We start from the raw sequence: 18,331 nt of genomic DNA, 5'->3' as shown, positions 1-18,331 counted from the left end.
GCGCGGGCCCCGCCGCCCCGCCCCTGCGCGTGCACGAGGAACCCCGGCGCGCGGGCCCCGCCGCCCCGCCCCTGCGCGTGCACGAGGAACCCCGGCGCGCGGGCCCCGCCGCCCTGCCCCCTGCGCTGTGCGGAGGTCCTCCGGTGCGTGTGCTGCCGGTCGTTCCCGGAGCGAGCACGCGCGTCCTGCACGGTTTGGTGTGGGTCCAGCTCTACGAAGGAGGCTTTCCACACAGCGGCAGAACTGTAGCTGTCGCACTGTGGGCTGACGCAGGGTTTGGGGTGTAGGGGCTCCCCTGTCCCCTGGAGGAGTGGGGACACGGCCCTGCCTTCGTGTCCACCCTCCAGCGGAGAGTTTGCACCCGGGTCCCTCGCTTGGGTGACGGAGCAGGCATGGCCTGCCGCGCGCAGAGGCCGGTCCCATGTCCGCAGCCGTGGTCGGCCCGCCCCGTCCACCTGTCCGTCTGCTGCCAGCTCCCAAACCAGGAGACGCGTCCCCAGCCCAGTGGGCGCGACACAGGGAATCGTAAGCAGGTGGCTGCGTGCGAGCCGTCGCTCCGCATCCCGCACATTCACGCCCCAGCCCCGCAAACGTGGGGGATGCCCACGGCTGCCGGTGCCGGCGGGTGTTTCTTCCCCGTCGCAGACGTAGACGAGGAAGAGTCAGTTCTCTGAAAACGTGCGTTTCGTGTTAGAACCGAAACTGACGGGGCCCGGGGGGGGGGGGGGGTGGTGTTTGAGATGAGCCTGGGGCTGTGTGTCGTGATTTCGGAGCTGATGGGCCCGTTTTGTCATCCTCGTCTTGCAGACTCTCGGGCTGGGGCTCTTGCTACGTTGGGGGAAGGTCCAGGTGTGCGGTGGTGTGCGGCTGCGGGTGCGTGTAGCACGAGGTTGGGGGAGAAGGTGCGGGTGTGTGGTGGAAAGCCAGCAGATGTGTGTTGGGGGGGAGCTGGCAGGTGTGCAGGGATGGGTGGGGATTGGGGGGTAGGCAGCGGGCAGGTTGGGGGGAATGTACAGGTGTGCGTGGGGATAAGTGGGCATGTGTGTGGTGGGGGGAAGGAGGCAGGTATCTGGTAGGCTGGGGTGGAAGCGGGCATGTGTACGTGGGTGGGAGCAGGGCAGGTGTGTGGGGGGAGCAGACAGGTGTGCGTGGCTGGAAGCTGGCAGGGGTGTGTCGGGGCAGCGGACAGGTGTGCATGGGGGGAGCGGGCAGGTGTGTGGGGGGGAGGGGGACGGGTGGGCGGGGGGGGAGCGGGCACGTGTGTGTGCGGGGGAGCGAGCAGGTGTGCATGGGGATAGCCGGGAAGTGTGCATGGGGGAGCGGGCAGGTGTGCGTGGAGGGGGCAGGTGGGTGTGTGGCAGGGGCAGCGGACAGGTGTGCATGGGGGGAGCGGGGAAGCGTGTGTTGGCGGGGAGCGGGCAGGTGTGCAGAGGGATCTCTGCGTGGCTCACACACTGCCCCGTGTGCTTGTCGCAGGCGAGACTCTAGCTGAATTTCCGCGTCGCATGTGGATGTTTGCAACCCCGGGGGCTCATTCCAGGGTAGGACGCGCCGTGGGTTCGCCGTGGCGTGCTCTCGGTGATCCGTGGGCCTGGCAGGCCGTGGTTGCTCACACGTGAGCTCATGGTCACGTGTGGTTGCTCACACGTGGTGACCGGTCTTGGGTGGTGAAGACAGACGGGGTTCTTGCAGGCAGGGGAGAGAATGGGAACGTCAAAGTGCTGCTTCAAGCGCTGTGCGCGGGCGCCGGTGCCAGAACACCCCCCCGGGGGGCTCGTGATCTGCTCACGTCCGTTGCTCTCCCTGCTGGGGTCAGACGTCCCCCGGCAAGGCGCCAGCAGACTCGGGGTCCGCACAGAATCCCCTGGCCCGCTCACAGACGGCATCTCCTCGCCGGGTCCTCCCGTGGAGGAGGGGGCGAGGGGGCTCTCTGGGGTCTCCTTGACGAGGACACCGATCCCATCATGGGGTCCCCACAGAGGCTTCTCCTCCACACTCCATCCTCTGGGGGGATTGGGACTTGACATAGGGATTTGGGGGGGGTCACAGACAGCCGCCTGGAGCCGACTTCTCTGCTTTTCCTCTGTGGGGGGAGCGCGATGGGTTTCGTGCACAAACGATAAGCGTAGTGACTTTCCTGGGCCCTCGGAGGCTGTTTGTGCTCGGCTAAGGGAGCCAATGTGTGGAGGGAGGAGGCCAGTCAGGGCACTAGTTGTGGCTAATGTGGGGCCTCCCGGGATCCACTGAGGGCAGCTGTTCCACAGCCTAGGCCGTGTGGTGGCTGCGCGGTTCCTCCCTGGAGCTGGGACCTCCCTCCTCTGTCCCGGCCCTGCTGTGTCCTGCTCCGCTCTGCTCGAGGCATGGCCGGAGACCTCCGGGACGGCATGGTGAGGCCATTCATGACCCTGGGAGTGGCTGTCAGGAGGTGCCCTGCAGGGACGGACCCTTGAGTGCAGAGGACGTGGGCTTGCCCTACAGGGAGCCGGCCAGGGCACCCCTACACGTGGGTCAGCACTGAGCAGCTCTGCCCACCTCGTGCCAACTGTGTGGCCTTGCTTTGGGCTCCGTGCTTTGCACGTGGTTCTTTATTCCCAAAACAGTCCCTCAGGGTCTCACTTAGTTTTATGCAGAAGAATGTGGGGCACAGAACGATCACGTGCCTGACCTCCACTTGAGAGTCAGTGGTCCTGGTGCGCGTTTCTCTTCTTCATTTTTAGGGTTTATTTGAGAGAGAGAGCATGAGAGCACACATAAGTGGGGGGGTGGGGAAGGGCAGAGGGAGAAGCAGGCTCCCTGCCAAGCAGGGAGCCCGGCGACCCAGAACCCTGAGACCATGACCTGAGCTAGAGGCAGACCCTTCACTGACTGAGCCGCCAGGTGCCCTCAGGTACATTTTTCTGAGAGTGCGTTGTGTTTTCACTCACACAAAGGAGAGTAGCGGCATCCACACCGGGCGACGTCTGTCAGAAGATAAAACATTGCTAGCTGCGTGGGTACAAATGGCATGTTTCTCTGCTTAAAAAAAAAAAATCTTGGATGGGTGCGCAGCCGGGTCAGTCAGTGGAAGGTGAGACTGTTGATCTTGGGGTCCTGAGTTTGAGCCCCATGTTGGGCCTGGAGCCTTGGGGGGAAAAACAATTCAGATGCTCAAAGCTGTTTTAGCTGTGGGCACTGAATTAGCTCGTGTGGCCATACAGACATCCCAGACGGGGCAGCACAAATAGCACTTGTTCATTCCTCTCAGTCCCGGGAGCTGGGAGTGTGAGAACCAGGCAGGGCTGAGGCTGGGAGTCTGAGATCCAGGCAGGGCTGAGGCTGGGAGTCTGAGATCCAGGCAGGGCTGAGGCTGGGAGTGTGAGATCCAGGCAGGGCTGAGGCTGGAGTGTGAGATCCAGGCAGGCCTGAGGCTGGGAGTCTGAGATCCAGGCAGGGCTGAGGCTGGGAGTCAGAGATCCAGGCAGGGCTGAGGCTGGGAGTGTGAGATCCAGGCAGGGCTGAGGCTGGGAGTGTGAGATCCGGGCTGAGGCTGGGAGTGTGAGACCCAGGCAGGGCTGAGGCTGGATGTCAGATACCCAGGCAGGGCTGAGGCTGGGGGTGTGAGATCTAGGCGGGAGCAAGGCAGCTTCCTCCCGTGGGCTCTCTGCTTGGCACGTGGACCTGTCTTGTCCCCGTGTCCTCATGGGGTCGTCCTTCTGTGCGTGTCTGTGTCCTCCTACCTTCTCCCCGTGAGGACCCCAGTCCTGTGGGATCGGCCCCCCCTTGTGACCTCGCTCTACAGCCGAGTCCCTTCTTTGAGGGCCACACCTCGACGTACGGCCCCATCGTGCGGTCCTGGGGTGAGGGTTTCTTTCTTTTTTTTTTTTTAAGATTTTATTTATTTGTCAGAGAGGGAGAGAGAGCGAGCACGGGCAGACAGAGTGGCAGGCAGAGGCAGAGGGAGAAGCAGGCTCCCCGCCGAGCAAGGAGCCCGATGTGGGACTCGCTCCCAGGACGCTGGGATCATGACCTGAGCTGAAGGCAGCCGCTCAACCAACTGAGCCACCCAGGCGTCCCGGGGTGAGGGTTTCAAGTGGGACTTTGGGCCGCACGGTTCAGACCCCAGCGAGCGTGTTCTGGACCGGGTGGGGCCGCAGACCCCCGTGTCCCGCCTGGAACGCTGTCGGCGGGGGCCGGTCTGCGCTGTGGTGGAAGGGGCCTTCCTGTCCGAGCTCGTGTGGGGAGGCTGCCCTCGCGGGGTGACCGGCGCCCGTTCTCTGCCGCAGGACGCGAGCGTGCGCATGAAGTGCATCCTGGCGCTGAAGGCGCTCTACGAGAAGAGGGAGTCGGCCATGAAGCTGGGCCTTTTCTTCTACAAGTTCAAGGTGAGTGACGTGTCGCCTCCGCCGGCCGCCGCCCAGTGTCCCTGTCCCCGGGCATCTCGGTGGACGTGTGGACGTCCAGCAGCCGCTCGCTAGCCCGGAGGGCCAGCCGCATCTCAGCCCGGCGCTCGGGGCTGCCTCCTGCGACGGTGAGCTGAAGGTTCTCTGCGGGGCCGAGCCCGGGGCCGAGCACTCACGCTTCACGGCCCACCGGGTGACGTGGGCCCTGGCAGGCTGCTCTGCGTGCAGGGCTGAGGTTGGAGCACGGGCACGCCCCCGAGTGGCCCAGTTGGGGTGCTGCCCCCTAACCTCTTGCTGCAGGAGTGGGAGGGCTTGCGCCCACCATTCTGGCGGGGGGCACGTCCTTGCTGGGTCCGCGGTCCCCTCGCAGAGGTTCAGAGCTGCTCCGGGACTGCGGGTCGGCAGTCAGGTTCGTGGGATGACGTGAGGGTGCGGCCCACTTTGCTCCTGAGTTTGGGGGCCCCGCCATCACCCGGGATGCCGTTCTGAGATCCCACTGCCCGTTGTGCAGGGTGGCCAGCTGTCGGTTGGCCAAGGACCCCACCCCGGGACCCGTGGCTGGACGGGAGCAGGGCTGGGGCCTCGGAGGTGGCCAGGGAACGTGGAGGGCCAGCCTGCGTGGCGGGAGACACTCAGTGCGTCATCTCATCCCTGTGGGTGTGGGGGAGAACCAAGTGTTCCTTGACCGTGTCAGGGTCCCCAGAGGAGTCTGACCGGAAACCAGCAAGGCCAGACGAAACAGGGCCACGCGTGCCCGTCTATTTATAGACGCGTCCCCTGCCCTGGAGCATTTCCAGGACGCGGAGGCCCCCAGAAGAGGGATGTGACGCCTGAGGAAGAGTGGGTGCCAGGGAAAGACGGGAGCACAGTCCTCTCCACTGCATGGGACCTCAGGATGCGCCTTTCCTCTGGGTGCAGGGAGGCCCTGCCCATGAGGGAGTGAGGGCTGCTGTGGGCGGCCGTCCTATACCGCCCGTCCCATACCGCCCGCCGTTGCCCACAGCCTCACAGCTTGGAACACCATGCCGTGCGAGGGGCTGACCTGAGACAGCACGTCCAGAGCCCCGTCAGGGCACGGTTGTGTCTGGTGGCAGAAGCTCCTGGTCCTGGTTCCGTGAGCCCTGTGGGGTGATGTGTGGCCATGTTTGGAGATGGGGTCCCCCATCCGGCCGTATCATGTCTGCCGGCTCTGGGGACAACCACGTGCCCTGCCCCGTGGCTTCAGCTCCTGTGCTGTGCATTCCCTGTCACGGTCCGTCTGTACAGGCGGTGACAGCTGGGGACACTGGGAAAGTCAGAGCACACTTGGGTGTCAGCACCGGTGGGGGGTGCTGGAGTCTCAGGGCACCAAAGGTACAGCTGCGTGCCCGCACAAGGTCACGACCCAGCCCCCACTCCTCCGTGCTGCCGCAGGGAGAGAGCATCTGCCCCCACCCAACGAGCCAGCCCCGATTCCGGGGGGCTGCAGGGCCGGCCCTGCTGGGGGGTCGGGAGAGGGCGCTGCGGGCACCCTCTGCGTGGGCCTCGCGGCCCCGGCCTCTTGGGTGATCGGTGCCGGGCCGTGTGCTGGCGGCTGATGCGGGCTGTCCGGTACCTCTGAAGGGGCAGTCCGCCCTGTGGGTGGGGGTCGTGGTGCCCTGGGTCACACCGACGGCGCTGGCACGAAGCCTGTTCTCTCGGGGTCTTTCCACAGAAACGGATCCTGTCGATGACGCAGGACAGGCAGCCGGAAATCACGTCCGAGTGTATGCAGCTGCTGAGGCTCATATCCGAGTACGTCGCGCGCCTGCGCCGCACGCCCCCCGGCTGGAGGTCCCGTGCCCCGTCTGTGCCCCTTCTGTGCCCCTGCTGGCTGGAGGTCCCCGTGCCCCTTCTGTGCCCCTTTTGTGCCCCTGCCGGCTGGAGGTCCCCGTGCCCCTTCTGTGCCCCTTCTGTGCCCCTGCCGGCTGGAGGTCCCCGTGCCCGCCGGCTGGAGGTCCCGTGCCCCTTCTGTGCCCCTTCTGTGCCCCTGCCAGCTGGAGGTCCCCGTGCCCGCCGGCTGGAGGTCCCCGTGCCCCTTCTGTGCCCCTTCTGTGCCCCCACACGCCCGCTGGCTGGAGGTCCCCGTGCCCGCCGGCTGGAGGTCCTGTGCCCCTTCTGGCCCCTTCTGGCCCCTTCTGTGCCCCTGCCGGCTGGAGGTCCCTGCGCCCCTTCTGTGCCCCTGTCAGCTGGGGGTCCCCTCGCCCCGCTGGCTGTACGTCATCACGCCCATGCCGCACCCTCCACCCCTGCTGGCTGTGTAGGGCGCGGATGGTGGGGCCGTGGGGTCATGCCGGCGGAGCGCTGTTTGGCTAAGGAACCCCATGCCATGCCTTTGCTCTTGTGTTGGGTGTGTTGTGCTCTGGCTCGGTTAGAGACCTCTGCCTCCAGTGTCCTTGCTCGCAGTCCGTGGGGAGGGCCCGCTGGGTCACTGGAAAGGTCAGACTGGGCCTGGCCTGGGCCTTGGCAGTTGGAGTTATCTCTGGGAGTCCCGGCTTCGCCCGTCTGCTCCTGGGCCTGGCTCAGGGGCTCCAGAGGTGCCGAGGGGCTGGTGTTAGGAGGCAGCGACCAGTGGCCGGGCCTGCAGGATGTTCTGGAAGCTCGTGGGTCCTGGTAGCACTTAGGCTGGGACCACGGGCTCTAGTTCCCTTGGACGTCCCGCAACTCTACGATGCACCCCTCTGTTCAGTGAGTCACGTGTCCGATGCTGATGTCAGGTATGTCTGCAACAGGGGGCACGGGGACACGACCTCCTGCTCGGCCCCCGTGCGTAGATGCCCGGGCGAGTGCTGTGGGGACATCTTGTGCCCTGAAGGCTGGGGCCTGCCTGTGGTGCCATGTCTCTGCTCCGTGCTGAGGACAGAGTGGGACCAGGTGGACATAGGACTCTCATGCAGCCCTGCCTCCCACCGCAGCCCAGAGGGACACTGTCACAGCTGCAGGCCAGGCCCCGGGCTTCCTCCATGCTGCGCTGTGGTCCCAGGAGTGCCCGGCTCTGCCGGCACCTGGCCGGATGCCACATCCAGGAGCGGCAGGCAGGCGGCAAGGTGGCGTAGCGTAAGATGGACCCGAACGGAGAGCAGCGCGTACCCCGGGCGGTGGCCTCTGTCTCCTATTCTGTGCAGCCTGGGTGGCCCAGAGTGGCTGCGCGTCCTGCCCTTGGTCTTCCCACAGCTGCTGTGTCCGTCGGGGTCCTCCGGGGAGACGGACCCAACGGGAGACGTAGGGACTCGTGCATCTGGAGGGAGGCTCCTTGGGGGCGTTGGCTCAGGATCCCAGAGCGGGGGACGTCCCCGGAGGTGTGTCTTTGAGCTGGGGATGGGAGCCCATGGTGGGGCTCGTGGCGGCCGAGCGGATAGGCTGGACCGTGGCAGGCGGCCCCGGAGCATGGAGAGCGGGCTCGTTCGCTGAAGCGGTCCACGTGTGAGGGGTTCCCTCCCGGCGCTGAGGGTCTGCGCTGGGCCGGCTGTTCCGCAGCCACCCGGTTTGTAAGGAAGCGGCAGTGGCCGCAGCATCGTGTCAACCTGATTGCTCGTGGTGGGGGCAGGGGGCACCGTACGCCTGATTCCAGAAAGCCTGTGAGGAGTTCCCTGCAGAGATCCGCACGGGGGCGAAGCGGCGTATCCTGCCCAGTGAGGTGGGCCGTGTCTAACCGGTCGAAGGCGCGTATCCCACAAAGGGGAGGAAGTGTGTGTTTGCTGGGCCTTACCCCAGCCGGGATACCCATCTTTTGTCGCCCTTGGCCGTCCTGCTCCCAGGCATGCTGACTACGCTTCTGCCAGCACCTTGGGGGCCTGGTGGAGCAAAGTGCCAGGTGTTGGGGCCACAGCTTGGCCTGAGTCCGTGGGCGGGCACCCGATGACTGGGCTCGGCTGTGGGAGGAGCCTGTGTGCCTCCTTTGGGGCAGAACCGTGTGGCTTCGGGGCTTGAGGTTTGGATGGGGCTGATGTGGACCCAGCGTATGTGCTCCTTGTGTACCCTATCCAAGGGTGAGGGCAGCTGTCCCAGCCCCTCGTTTGAGGCTCCCCGTGTCCTCGGGGGTCTTCCTCCTCCATTCAAAACCCAGACAGTGAAGCACGTAGGCGGCCTGCCCCATTTCTGCCGGTTCTGGGAATGCCCACGTAGCCACGTTGGCAGTCAGTCCGCTGTGCTGTGGTCAGGTGTGGGTTGAGAGGTTGTGTTTGGACACAGGGTCACGCTGGTGGTGTCCCCCACCGACATCCCCCAGCCACTCCCCCCATGGGTGCCCGTGGACGTCTCCTGCCTTTCCGTATATACCTCTGCGTGCACACCTGCTCGGAGGGCGGAGAGTTGGGCTGACAGGTGGCCCACGTGCCAACGTAGGAGAGGACACAGATTTCCCCCTAATTTGGGGCTCATGGGTGGCTGGAGGGGAAGGAACCAACCCTAACCCTAGAGGCCCCGTAGGAGGCGGGACTCTCTGGGGATCCTGCTCACGTGGCAGTCTCATGTGGCCTCAGCTCACATCTGGGGACATGAGCTGCCCCAGGTGAGCTCAGACTGATTGGGGTTCCAGAGGGACCACCTGTAGCGGAAGCTGAGGTTGGTGCCATTGGCCCAACAAAGAACCTCAGTTTGCTCTCGGGGACAGGCGTGTGTGGCAAAGTCCCATGTGCACAGGCGTGTGGCAGAGCCCCAGGGGCAGAAGTCATGTGGCAGAGCCCCGCGGACACAGGTCCGTGTGGCAGAGCCCCGTGTGCACAAACCCGTGTGGTAAATCAAGCTGCGTGTGCACAACACGTGTGGCAAAGCCGTGTGTGGCAGCGCCTCGTGTGCCCAGCGTGTGTGGCAAAGCCCTGTGCAGGGTCTGGGCTCACGAGCGTCTCCCCGCAGGCACTACGTGGGCGTGTTCTCCACCATGGAGTACGTCTTCCTGTTCCAGTTTGTGTACGCGGCCTACAGACCCATGGCGACCGCCGCGGGCGAACTCATCTGTAAGAGGTAAGGCCGGTGCCTGGCCACCCTGGGGCCCCTGATGGTGTCTCCATAGCCGTCATGTCACTGTGATGTTGGAGGTGGGGTCCCCGTCCCGTGTCCCGCGTCCCACCAGCTGCAGATCTGCAGATGGGGGTGGTAGGAGGAGGCCCCCGGACCGCAGAGAACAGCAGGGCCTGGTACCGGGGCTTATACAGGACGGCGGGTGTTGGGCCCCGAGGGACACAACGGGGTGCACTCGAGCGTGAGACAGAAGGACACGCTGACCCAGAGTCTGGTACATGTGTGGGAGCAGCCAGCTTCATCCGTGTTAGAGGCAGGAGCACACGTGGGTTGGTTTGAGGAGGTGGTGGTGGCCCCCTGCCCCTGAGGTCCCCTGAAGGTCCCCTGAGGGTCTGAAGCCTCCTCGGGTCCTCTGAAGCCCCTGAGGCCCCCCGAAGCATGCTCCATATCCCGGAGGGCCCTCTTGGGCCATCTGGCCGTCTTGCCCTCACTGGCGGGTCTGCGTTCAGGTAAAGGTCCCCGCCTCTGGTCCTCTGGGGTTTGAGGTGCAGTGACGGGGGGCCGTCTGGTTGTTGGTTCCCTCCCCAGTGCTGGCCCGAGCAGACAGTCAGCTCAGACAGACAGAAGTCAGTTCTAGAACTTTCCTCCGTGATCTGCGTCCTGTCCCTATGGCTCCCTGCTCTTCCTGCTCCCCGGGTCGTTGTGTGGACGGTGTGTGCAGAGGAGTGCGCCGGAGTGCAGGTTGGCCCGGCCCCGCAGGACCTGGGGCCCAGCCAGGCGCATGGGGTCCCCCTTCCACGCCAGCACTGGGGTCACTGTCTCTGATCTCCCTAGGCTCCTGGCCCCTCCGCCCCACGAAGGTTTCTTTGCTCAAGAGCCCCCTGACGAGTTTGATAGAAACCTCCAGAACATGAAGGCGCTCATCGACTTCTATCTGCAGGGCGAGGTGAGGGGCTGGCCACGTGCGTTCCGGGGGCAGGATGTCCGAGCCACGTGCGGGGCCCAGACTCGTGTCCCGTGCCTGCGCCCCGTGTTCCGTGCCGTGTCCTATGTCGCATGCCCGCTTCCTGTGCTGGGCTGGAAGGGGCTTGGCTCCCGTGTGGACGACACTGGCTGTGGGCACGTGGGAGTCACGTCCCTGGGGTGGTGTCCGCATGTGTCTTCGTGGGACCACACGTGGGAGGGTTGGGAAGGGAGCCGTTCCTGCCTGTGTCATTATTTGACCTCCTTGCCGCGTGTTGTCATTGTGTGCCTGCCCTGCCCTGTGTCAACAGGTGTCCTCCCGTCCCACGGTGCCGTCACTGTGTGTCCTCCCTGCCCCTTGTGGGCATCACGTGTCCTCCTTGCCGTGTGTTGTCATCATCACTGTGTCCTCCCTCCCCTTGTCCTCCGGTGTCCTCCGCCCCGTATCCTCCCTGCCCCATGGCATTAACCATCACCATAGCCTCCCGACCCTGAGTGGCCGTCATCACTGTGTGCTCCTTACCCGTGTGTTCATCACGTGACCTCCCTGCTCCGTGTCATCACGTCTTCCTTTCACGTCCTCACGACCTCACGTGTCGGGCACGTCCCTATCAGTTCCACAGACACGTCCCGTACCTGGTGGACGGCCTGTGGGAGGCAGCGCCCGCCCTGGTCCGGAACTGGGAGTGCATGACGGCCCTGCTGCTGGAGCCACGTGGCGGGCGCCAAGGTGAGCGTGGCCAGAAGCCTGCTCTGAGTCGTGGCCCAGGGCCGTGATCCTGCCGGCCTCCCTGCTGTGCCTGCCAGGCCCACCACCCCCACCCCGTGTCTCGCTGTCTCCCCCACCGTGTCTCACTGTCCCCCCATGTCCTGCTGTCCCCCACCCCCCATGTCCTGCCATAGGCATGTCCTACTGTCCCCATCCCCATGTACCACTGTCCCTGTGGCTGCTGTCCCGTGTTCCACTGTCCCCATACTCATATACTGCCCCCATATCCCGCCGTTGCGTGTCCCACTGTCCATATCCCCCGTGTCCCACTGTCCCTATCTCCCATGTACCACTGTCCGTATCCCCCATGTACCACTGTCCCTGTCTCCCACGTACCATTGTCCCTGCCCTCCGTGTCCCACTGTCTCGGTGTCCCACTGTCCCTATACATGTCCCACTGTCCCCATTCCACATATCCCACAATCTCTGTGTCCTGCTGTCCCCCCGTGTCCTACTGTCCTCATGCCCCGCCCCTAGGTCCCATTGTCCCCATCCCCCATGTCCCACCATCGCCATCTGCCACTGTCCTTCTTCCACTGTCCCCATCCTCCATTCTACCGTCCCCATGTCCCACTGTCCCTGCGCCCTGCCACTATCCCATTGTCCCCATCCCCCATGTCCTACCATCTCCATCTCCCCCTGTCCTTGTCCGACTGCCCCCGTCCTCCATGTCCTACCGTCCCCGTGTCTCCCTGTCCCCTTGTGTCCCCCATCCCTGTCCCAATTCCTCCTCTCCCCCACCTTGTGTCGCCCTGTCCCTGTCCCGTCATCCCCGCCATCCCGCCGGGTGTCCTCCCGTGCTGTCTGTGACGCCGGCCAGTAGCACGTGGTGCAGGCATCCCTGTCAACGCCTCCTGTGATGTGCGTGCTCCTTGAGCGCTTGGCTGGGGGGGAGGGGCATGTGCCCTGCTTTCCTGGGGTGAGAGGGCCTTGGGTCTAGAGCATGTGGTTCACAGGTCCCTGGTCGGGGGTCTGTAGGACGAGGGCCATGGGCTGCTCTCCTGTAAGAGCCACTGAAGCTCCAAGCCTGGCCCCAGAGTCAGGGTGCAGTGTGGACAGAGTGTCTGGTGAACGAGCCCCCGGCAGCTGGGACCCCCTTCCCCCATCCCTCGGAGACCCCCTTCCCCCATCCCTCTGAGACCCTGCCCCTCCGACAGCACCCGCAAGGAGACCGCCCCTATGCTGACACTGTCCTCCACAGCCGTACCCAAGGCCCCGCCACTCTGAGATCCCCTTTCCGCGACCCCGTGCTACACACACGATCCCTGCGCCCACTGGTTCCTTTGCCGTCTGCTGCAGTGTCCTCTAGTAACAGCAGGAGTCCCAGTGCCACATCTCAGGCGTCGAGGCCCATCGCGTTCCTTGGCGGGACCAGCAGCCTGAACCATGCTCCCTGGGGTCACTGAAGGGGCATCTTTCTTTATCGTGAGGATGCTTCCTCTACTCTGACCCAAATGTCTGGGGCCCAGCTGTGTGGTCTCTGTTCTCCTTGCCTCTATGTATGAGCCTTGGCTGTCCCTGGGCTCATAGGGGCACCACGTCTAGGATGTGGGACACAGGACAGGAGGACCCACATGTGAAGTTCCAGAGTAGTTGTGACAAATTACGTCAAATCTGGTGGCTTAAACCAGAATCCATCCTCGCCCAGCTCTGGAGATGAGATCCAGGCGGGGCAGGGATGCTGAGATCCAGGCGGGGCGGGACAGGGCCACTGAGATCCAGGTGGGACAGGGCTGTGCTCCCTCCTGAGGCGCCAGGAGAGGGTCCTTCCTGCCTCTTCCAGCTTCTGGGGCTCCAGGCATCCCTGGGCTGGTGGCCGCCTCCCTCCCATCTCTGCCTCCATCCTCATGGGGATTCTCCTCTGTGTGTGTCTCCTGCTCTTTCTCTCACAAGGACACCTGTCCTTGAATCTAGGGCCACCCTTTTTCCCGATAAGTTCCATCGCATTCTGAGAGTCTGGGTGGGTGTGATGAGAAGTTAAAGTTACCACGGAACACCCGATGAACAGACTGTCCCCTGGACTGGATGGTTTTAGGCCCGAGTCCCGGGATATTGGACAGTGGCGGGGGAGCCCCAGGGAGGAGGGCACTGAGCCCCACGTGGAGGTGAACGGGCCAACCGTGGTCTGCTCTGCGAGCAGTTTGAGCAAAGGGCGGGCCCTGGGTGGTGTCAAGTGCGTGTCACGGAGTCTGTGAGCTCTGCTGGGGCTCTGCGGTGCCTAGGAGCCTGGCCCCGCTCCCCACGTGCTCTGAGCCCACGCTGGGCTCACCGCGGCCCGTCCGAGTGGCACATCCCTGCAGAACGCTCTGTGTCTGGGGAGGTCGGCGTGTGCTGAGCTAGCGCTGTCTCCCCGCAGCCCTGACCGGCCAGCAGGAAAGAGTGCTCATCGAGATCCTCGTGGCCGCCGTGAGACAAGCCGCAGAGGGGCGTCCACCTGCCGGCCGGCGCCTGGGCAAGAAAGTCAGTGCCACCCCCGCCCCTGCCTTGACGCTCTGCGTCCCCTGTGCTGAGCGCTCTGCTGTGGCTGTCATGCCAGGGCCCTGTGGCGCCCGCTCCCGCCTCCGCCTCGCGGTGCCCCTGCCCCGTGGCCCTGAGAGCCACTTGCTGCTGCTTCCGCCCCGTGCTTGTCGCCGTGGCTGCTCGCTTGGCCCCCGGCCGTGCGGGCGGGACTCCTGGCACCCAGGTAGGTGTCGCTGGCCACGCCTCGCAGCTGCTCCCACCCCTCCTGCTGGCTCCCGAGCCCTGTGCCCGCTGGGTCCTGTGTCTGCCGTCTGCCTCCCCGGGGAGGACACACCACAGCCTTCCTTATGCCGTGTTCACTTTGGAGGTAGCTGTTTGTCGGCCAGCCTCTGATTTGCCTCCGTGTGAGCCTCTGCTGCTGCGGGGACGAAAGATCACACCCCAGGGGACTCAAAAACCACAGGAGTTAAGCATGGTGCCCTAGCTCTGGAGACCAGAGTCTGAGGTCCAGGCAGGGCAGGGATGCAGAGATCCAGGTGGGACAGGGATGCTGAGATCCAGGTGGGACAGGGATGCAGAGATCCAGGCGGGACAGGGATGCTGAGATCCAGGCCGGGCAGGGATGCTGAGATCCAGGCAGGGCAAGGATGCTGAGATCCAGGCGGGACAGGGATGCAGAGATCCAGGCCAGGCAGGGATGCTGAGTTCCAGGCAGGGCAGGGAAGCTGAGATCCAGGCGGGACAGGGATGCTGAGATCCAGGCGGGACAGGGATGCAGAGATCCAGGCCGGGCAGGGATGCTGAGATCCAGGCCGGGCAGGGATGCTGAGATCCAGGCGGGACAGGGATGCTGAGATCCAGGCAGGGCAGGGAAGCTGAGATCCAGGCAGGACAGGGATGCTGAGATCCAGGTAGGGCAAGGATGCTGAGATCCAGGCGGGACAGGGATGCTGAGATCCAGGCAGGGCAGGGATGCTGAGATCCAGGCGGGACAGGGATGCTGAAATCCCAGCGGGGCAGGACGTCTGAGATCCAGGCGAGAAGGGCTGTGTTCCCTCCTGAGGCTCCAGGGGAGGGTTCTTCCTGACTTTTCCAAGTGCTGAGGCTCCAGGTGACCCTGGGCTATGGTTGAGTCCCTCCCACTTCCGCCTCTGTCCTCCCATGGGTGTCACGTTCTGCTGTGTGCACGTGTCCAGCTCTGTGTGTGAATCTCCGTTTTACGACACCAGTACTACTAGATAAGGGTCCCACCCTAAGCTGTGACCTTGGGGGAGACAGCTGAGCTCTTGGTGGCGTCCCTGCATGGGAAGCTCTTCCTTGGAATCAAAAACCCGAGTAGTCGTCCCGAGTTTTATCCTTCATTTGGGGGGAGCTCTGCCTGGGTGTGACCTAGCCGTGTGGGAGCAGGTCCCAGAGCCGCCGTGGGACTCACGTGGGTCCATCGTGGGCTCAGGCCACGCATGCTCTGCCTGCAGGCCGCCAGGGAGGTGGACGGGACCCGCCGCTGGCGTGAGCATGCCAACATGAGCCGACACTTTGCCAAGGCACTGCCCCGGCTGCTCTCCAAGGTGCCAAGCGGGGAAGGGCCCGAGGCGGAGAGCCCAGGGAGGCTGGGGGAGCGCCAGGGCAGGCCAGGAGGCTGCAGAAGCGAGGGGAGGCTGGGGGGCTCCGCTTCACGCCTCTCTCTGGGCAGTTTGCAGCGGACAAAGAGAAAGTGACCCCCCTCCTGCAGATCCCACAGTATTGCAACCTGGACGTGTATGACATGGATGGCCTGGGCTCGGTACGTCGCAGGACTCTGCTCCTGCTCCCTGAACTCTGCGTGTGGGGGCCCCAGCCCTCCTTCTCAGGGTCCCTGCCCCACCCCTTGTCTGGGTCCCAGCATAGGGCCACGTGCCATCTCCCTGGAGTTTCAGGTGTCGGGCTGCCGTCCTCTTCCTGTCCGCACTGCAGGGCTGGGCCATCACCCACTCTTGTGACGGGGTCCAGACCACCCCCGATGCTTGCAGGTCCTCTGACCTTATTCTCAGGGCGCCATGCCCCCTCCCTGCACTGCAGCTGCTCCTTGTCCCTGACCTTCTCCCAAACCCCGTGACCTTTCACTGCACTCCTGACCTTTCCCCTGAACCGTACGATCCCCTGCCCCCTCACCTAACCCCTGATCAGCTTTTCCCTGACCCTTTATCTGCTCTCAACCCTGTGACTCCTGGCGGTTCCCGCTGTGACCTCTGACCGTTCTTCCTCATGCTCCTGACATTTTCTCTCAAGCCTGACCCACCTGACCTCCTGCCGATCTCCTGACCTTTCCTGCTCTATGTCACAACCCCTGAGCTTTTCTCACCACCCCGCACGGCGCCCCCCGACCGGCCCTTTGTCCCCCCGCCCCCCGTGCAGTACCTGGACGCGGCGCTGCTGGAGCTGGACTGCCTGGTACAGCGGCACTCGGACGTGGCGGTGCTGGAGGCCTGCGCCCGCGCCTACGGCACGTACTGCGACGAGGGGGGCTCTGCGCACTGCCAGGCCGCGCCCGCCTGCAGCCGTCTGGTGGACATGCTGGTGGGCGCGCTCACCCCGCTGCTGGACGTGTTCATCCAACACGAGGTGCAGGCCGGGGGTCTGTGGCGGGCGTGGACGCGGGGGTGGGGTTCTCTGTCGGAGCCCCAGCGGCTCTCGCGGCCCCTGTGACGGGAGGGGACCATGTGCGGGCGGGTGACCAAGGCTTCCACTGTTCTCCGCGGGAGCCCCGGAAGCCCCGGAAGCCCAGCCTGCCGGAGGCGCTCCCCTGTCTGCGTGTGGGGGGCAGATGGTTTCTGTAAAGAGCCGTGTCATAAACGCATTTGGCCAGGCGGGTGCTTGGGTGGGGGTCCAGCAGCACCGGACACAGCGCGTCACTGGGCCACGTTCCAGTAAAACTTTGTGGACACAGACGGGCTGAGGGCCGCGTGGCCTGTGGGCCGGGCATCCGGCCCTGACTGAGGCACTTGGCTTGTGACGCCTTGCCTGTTGGCACAGGCAGGACTCCGGGTTGCTCTAGAACCTGGGCCTGCCGCGATGGTGGGGTGCCGCAGGCCAGCAACGCGCTTCTCCGTCTGCTCTGTCAGCTGTAAAGGGAGAAACGTATTCCCTGTGGCAGGGTCTTGGCAGGGATGTGAGGCAAGTGCATGGAGACGGGAGGTCTCCGATCCCGACAGTCTTTGTTCTTCAGCCTACGTGTCTTTGAGGGTGTCCTCTGGTCCCCTTCGTGTCCTGCAGAGCTGGACACAGAATGGCCCAGGGCATGGTCTCCCTTTGGAGATCTTAAAGAGCTGCCTTCCGGAAAGTTGGGGACAGAGCAGGCAGGAACACGGGCCTGGCTCGAAGCCGGTCCGGTGTCCCAGGGGAGTCCCCCCTGGAACGTGTGTGTCCCGTCACCACCCCCTCTGCTCTCTCCCCACTGTGTAGAAGCAGGGCCTGTTCCTTGGACACGGTGAGATGGGGCGGATCTGCTCCACGCTGCGGAGACTGGCTGCCTTCTACAGGTGAGGGGGGCAACACGCCCGTTCCCTTGGGGGAACAACCCCTTGGGTTCATCCCCTTGGGAACGACCCCCAAGCCATGTGCCTGCTGCCTTACTCTGACAAATGCCCCCGTGTCCCAGGTGAGGTAGGGAGGACTCAGACCTTTGTGCAGGTGTCCTGTGGGTGTGCCTGGTGGCTCTGGGCCACCTGGGAGCCCATCCTGCCCATCCGAGGCCCTGAACTGCGTCCCCAAGAGTGGGGACGGCCTCACCAGGCAGGTGCTGGACATCATACTGGAGGGAGCCCAGCTGGGCCATCTGGGGTTTGTGGCCCCTCAGTCTGCTGGGAGGTGATCCCTCAGCTCCGGGACCTACTGACCGGTGTTCGCGGCTCACCTGGGGGACGTCGGAGCTCCTGGTGGGGATGAGCCCTAAATCCTTGTGTGCATTTCTGGCCAGTGCACATGACCTGAGCAGCTGGAATCTGTATGAGAAGATGGACAGCCTGCTGACTTTCCGCCGGCACCAGGGCAGCCTGCCCACTGAGGTGAGGGCAGAGGGTGTCGGGTGGGTCCTTGTTGGGGGATGGGGGTGGGTTCTGGGGAGAGAAGGGTCTTGAGGGAAGGGAAGCATGGGGGGGGGGGTCCTGAGGGGGGAGAAGGGCGGGAGAGGGTGGAGGGGGGGGGGGGGGGGGCGGGGGGGGGGGGGGGGGGGGGGCCGGGGGAGGGGGGCCCGGGGGGGAGGGAAGCATGGCGGGGACAGGTTCTGGGAGGAGAGAAGGGTCCTGAGGGGAGGGAAGGATGGGGAGATGGGTTCTGAGGAGAGAGAAGGGTCCTGAGGAGAGGGAAGCATGGGGGGATGGGTTCTGAGAGGAGAGAAGGGTCCTGAGGGGAGGGAAGCATGGGGGGAATAAGTTCTGATGGGAGAAAAGTATCTAAGGGGAGGGAAGCATGGGGGGTTCCTGAGGAAAAGGAAGGGTCCTGAGGGGAGGGAAGCATGGTGTGGGACAGACCTGAGGGGAGAGAAGGTCCTGAGGGAAAGGAAGCATGGGGGAGGGGATGGTTCTGAGGAGAGGGAAGGGTCCTGAGGGGAGGGAAGCATGGCGGGGAGGGTCCCGAGGAGAGAGAAGGGGGGGGAGGGGAGGGAAGGGGGGGGGGGGGCGGGTCCGGAGGGGAGGAAAGCAGGGGGGGGGAGGGTTCTCAGTGCAGAGAAGGGTCTTGAGGGGAGAGAAGCATGGAGAGACCTGAGGAGAAGAGTCCTAAGAGGAGAGAAGCATGGGGAGACGCA

The 18,331-nt window shown here is 64.7% G+C and overlaps 1 protein-coding gene across 7 annotated transcripts in view; it reads left to right on the top strand.

Annotated features, from left to right (window-relative positions):
- The window catches only part of LOC111157090 (cohesin subunit SA-2-like), a 54,755-nt gene that overhangs the window by 24,941 nt on the left and 11,483 nt on the right, over positions 1-18,331 (top strand). For 6 of the 7 annotated variants that reach the window (XM_022518323.1, XM_022518322.1, XM_022518319.1 and 3 more), the window contains 11 exons: positions 4,263-4,361; positions 6,073-6,152; positions 9,252-9,359; positions 10,191-10,302; positions 10,935-11,049; positions 13,445-13,548; positions 15,024-15,116; positions 15,242-15,331; positions 15,943-16,149; positions 16,990-17,066; positions 17,504-17,591. In XM_022518323.1, the coding sequence (XP_022374031.1) occupies positions 4,263-4,361; positions 6,073-6,152; positions 9,252-9,359; positions 10,191-10,302; positions 10,935-11,049; positions 13,445-13,548; positions 15,024-15,116; positions 15,242-15,331; positions 15,943-16,149; positions 16,990-17,066; positions 17,504-17,591 (1,173 nt within the window). The remainder of the gene's footprint in view (positions 1-4,262; positions 4,362-6,072; positions 6,153-9,251; positions 9,360-10,190; positions 10,303-10,934; positions 11,050-13,444; positions 13,549-15,023; positions 15,117-15,241; positions 15,332-15,942; positions 16,150-16,989; positions 17,067-17,503; positions 17,592-18,331) is intronic. The other variant, XM_022518321.1, reaches the window with a different exon arrangement.

This window comes from Enhydra lutris, unplaced genomic scaffold, assembly GCF_002288905.1.
Source record: "Enhydra lutris kenyoni isolate GAN:26980312 unplaced genomic scaffold, ASM228890v2 scaffoldscaffold52, whole genome shotgun sequence".
In the NCBI taxonomy this organism is placed as follows: Eukaryota; Metazoa; Chordata; class Mammalia; order Carnivora; family Mustelidae; genus Enhydra; species Enhydra lutris.
The sequence above is the reverse complement of the archived record's forward strand: the minus strand, read 5'-3'. Positions and strand labels throughout refer to the sequence as shown.